The sequence below is a fragment of the Geospiza fortis genome, unplaced genomic scaffold, assembly GCF_000277835.1.
Source record: "Geospiza fortis unplaced genomic scaffold, GeoFor_1.0 scaffold409, whole genome shotgun sequence".
Taxonomy (NCBI): Eukaryota; Metazoa; Chordata; class Aves; order Passeriformes; family Thraupidae; genus Geospiza; species Geospiza fortis.
In genome coordinates, this window is record NW_005054553.1 from 421,399 (window position 1) to 423,054 (window position 1,656).

The 1,656-nt window shown below is 34.2% G+C and overlaps 1 protein-coding gene across 2 annotated transcripts in view; it reads right to left on the reverse strand.

Moving 5' to 3' along the window:
- Positions 1 to 1,656, reverse strand: part of TTC3 (tetratricopeptide repeat domain 3) — a 65,122-nt gene that overhangs the window by 46,722 nt on the left and 16,744 nt on the right. For both annotated transcript variants that reach the window (XM_031064063.1, XM_031064062.1), the window contains 3 exons: positions 1,295 to 1,349; positions 495 to 657; positions 353 to 398 (listed from right to left, as the gene is read on the reverse strand). In XM_031064063.1, the coding sequence (XP_030919923.1) occupies positions 353 to 398; positions 495 to 657; positions 1,295 to 1,349 (264 nt within the window). The remainder of the gene's footprint in view (positions 1 to 352; positions 399 to 494; positions 658 to 1,294; positions 1,350 to 1,656) is intronic.

Sequence of the window (1,656 nt, forward strand, 5' to 3'; positions counted from 1 at the left end):
GAAGAATCAACGAAGAATCAACAAAAAATGAAGAAAGATCAATTTAAAATGAATGAAAAAACATTGCTAAATTAAAAAGAAAATGAAAAATCAATGAAAAATCAATGAAAAATCAATGAAAAATCAATGAAAAATCAATGAAAAATCAATGAAAAATCAACGAAAAATCAACGAAAAATCAATTTAAAATGAATGAATAAACATTGCTAATTAAAAAAAAAAGAAAAATCAATGACAAATCAATGACAAATCAATGACAAATCAATGACAAATCAATGAAAAACTCTGCAAAAAATGCACAAAAAAATCAACGAAAAGTCAACAAAAAGTCAACTCAAACCAAACCCCTTACTTTTTCTCAAGCAGAGGCTTCCTCGCCTTCTGTTTATGTTCAGTACCTACAACAAAACCAAAAAAAGGAAGAATTACAAATCAAAAACCCGAGCTGGCTCTGAAGCAAATCGCCAGTTGTGCGGCCGGCAGGGAGGGATTACCCTGCATGTCCTGGAAGGTTTTCCTGAATTTCTCGTTCTGCTGGATGAGCTCCCTGAGCCCCTCGGGGCTGCCCCGGCACAGCTCCTGCGCTCTCTTGTTGGCCACCAGGGCCAGCTCAGCCTTGCCCAGCAGGGCCAGGGCTTTGCAGTAGTGGTAGTGACCCTAGGACAAAATAAAAATAAAATCAATCAGGATTTGAAGGTTTTAGCCACACCAGGGAGAGGAGGAGTTAACAGGCAAACCGGCTGCGGTAGCAGCAAAAAGGCAAATTTTGTATAATCCAGCGAGTGAGCTGCTCTCAGCTGATGAAAAATCTGATTTTAACTGAAACAGGGATAAGTCACTGGGAAAAAAAGGAAATTTGGGTGGTTTTATTTTTGCTTTCTCTGCTTTGGAAAAGAGCAAATTTGCTTTTTCTTCTCTAACCTCAGCTACTTCACAATGTTGTCAGTATCTCTTATTTACTCTCCTTCAGGCCAGGAATATTGGGAAACACCCGTTGGCCATTAACCAGGATTTTTCTATATATCCAAATGTATTTTTTAAAGGATTCTGATGACTCCCAGCATCATAAACATTTTCTTCTGCCTTTACACATGCCAAGCACCTCGGAGCAGCACCGACAGGCACCTCAAAACAACATTTTAAACCTAAAAACCCAAACAAAACGCCCTTGGCAGAATCCTCAGCCCACAGAGCTCTGGGTCCATTCATTAAAAAGCAGCTCTGGGTTCTCATCTTGCTCTAAAATGCTAAAAAAAAAGGAAAAATGTGATTTTGGAGTGTGCAAGAAACCAACCTTTGGCCAGTCAGGCTTGAGAACTATGGCTCTTTTTCCATCAAGTACAGCTTTCCTGAGAGAAGGGAGGGGAAAGAAGAGGAATTTATTATTTATAGCTTTATACATTTTATATACATATATATACATAATAATATATAATATTATATGTATATATAGCATACATAATATTTTATATATTATATAACATATAATATATAATATATAAAAAGAAATATAATATATTATGTATTTTATATTCATAAAATAGATCTAATATATATAAAATATGTATAATACATAAGATATATATATAAAGATATATATAAGATAAATATATATAATATATATTATGTATTTTATATTTATAAAATAGATATATA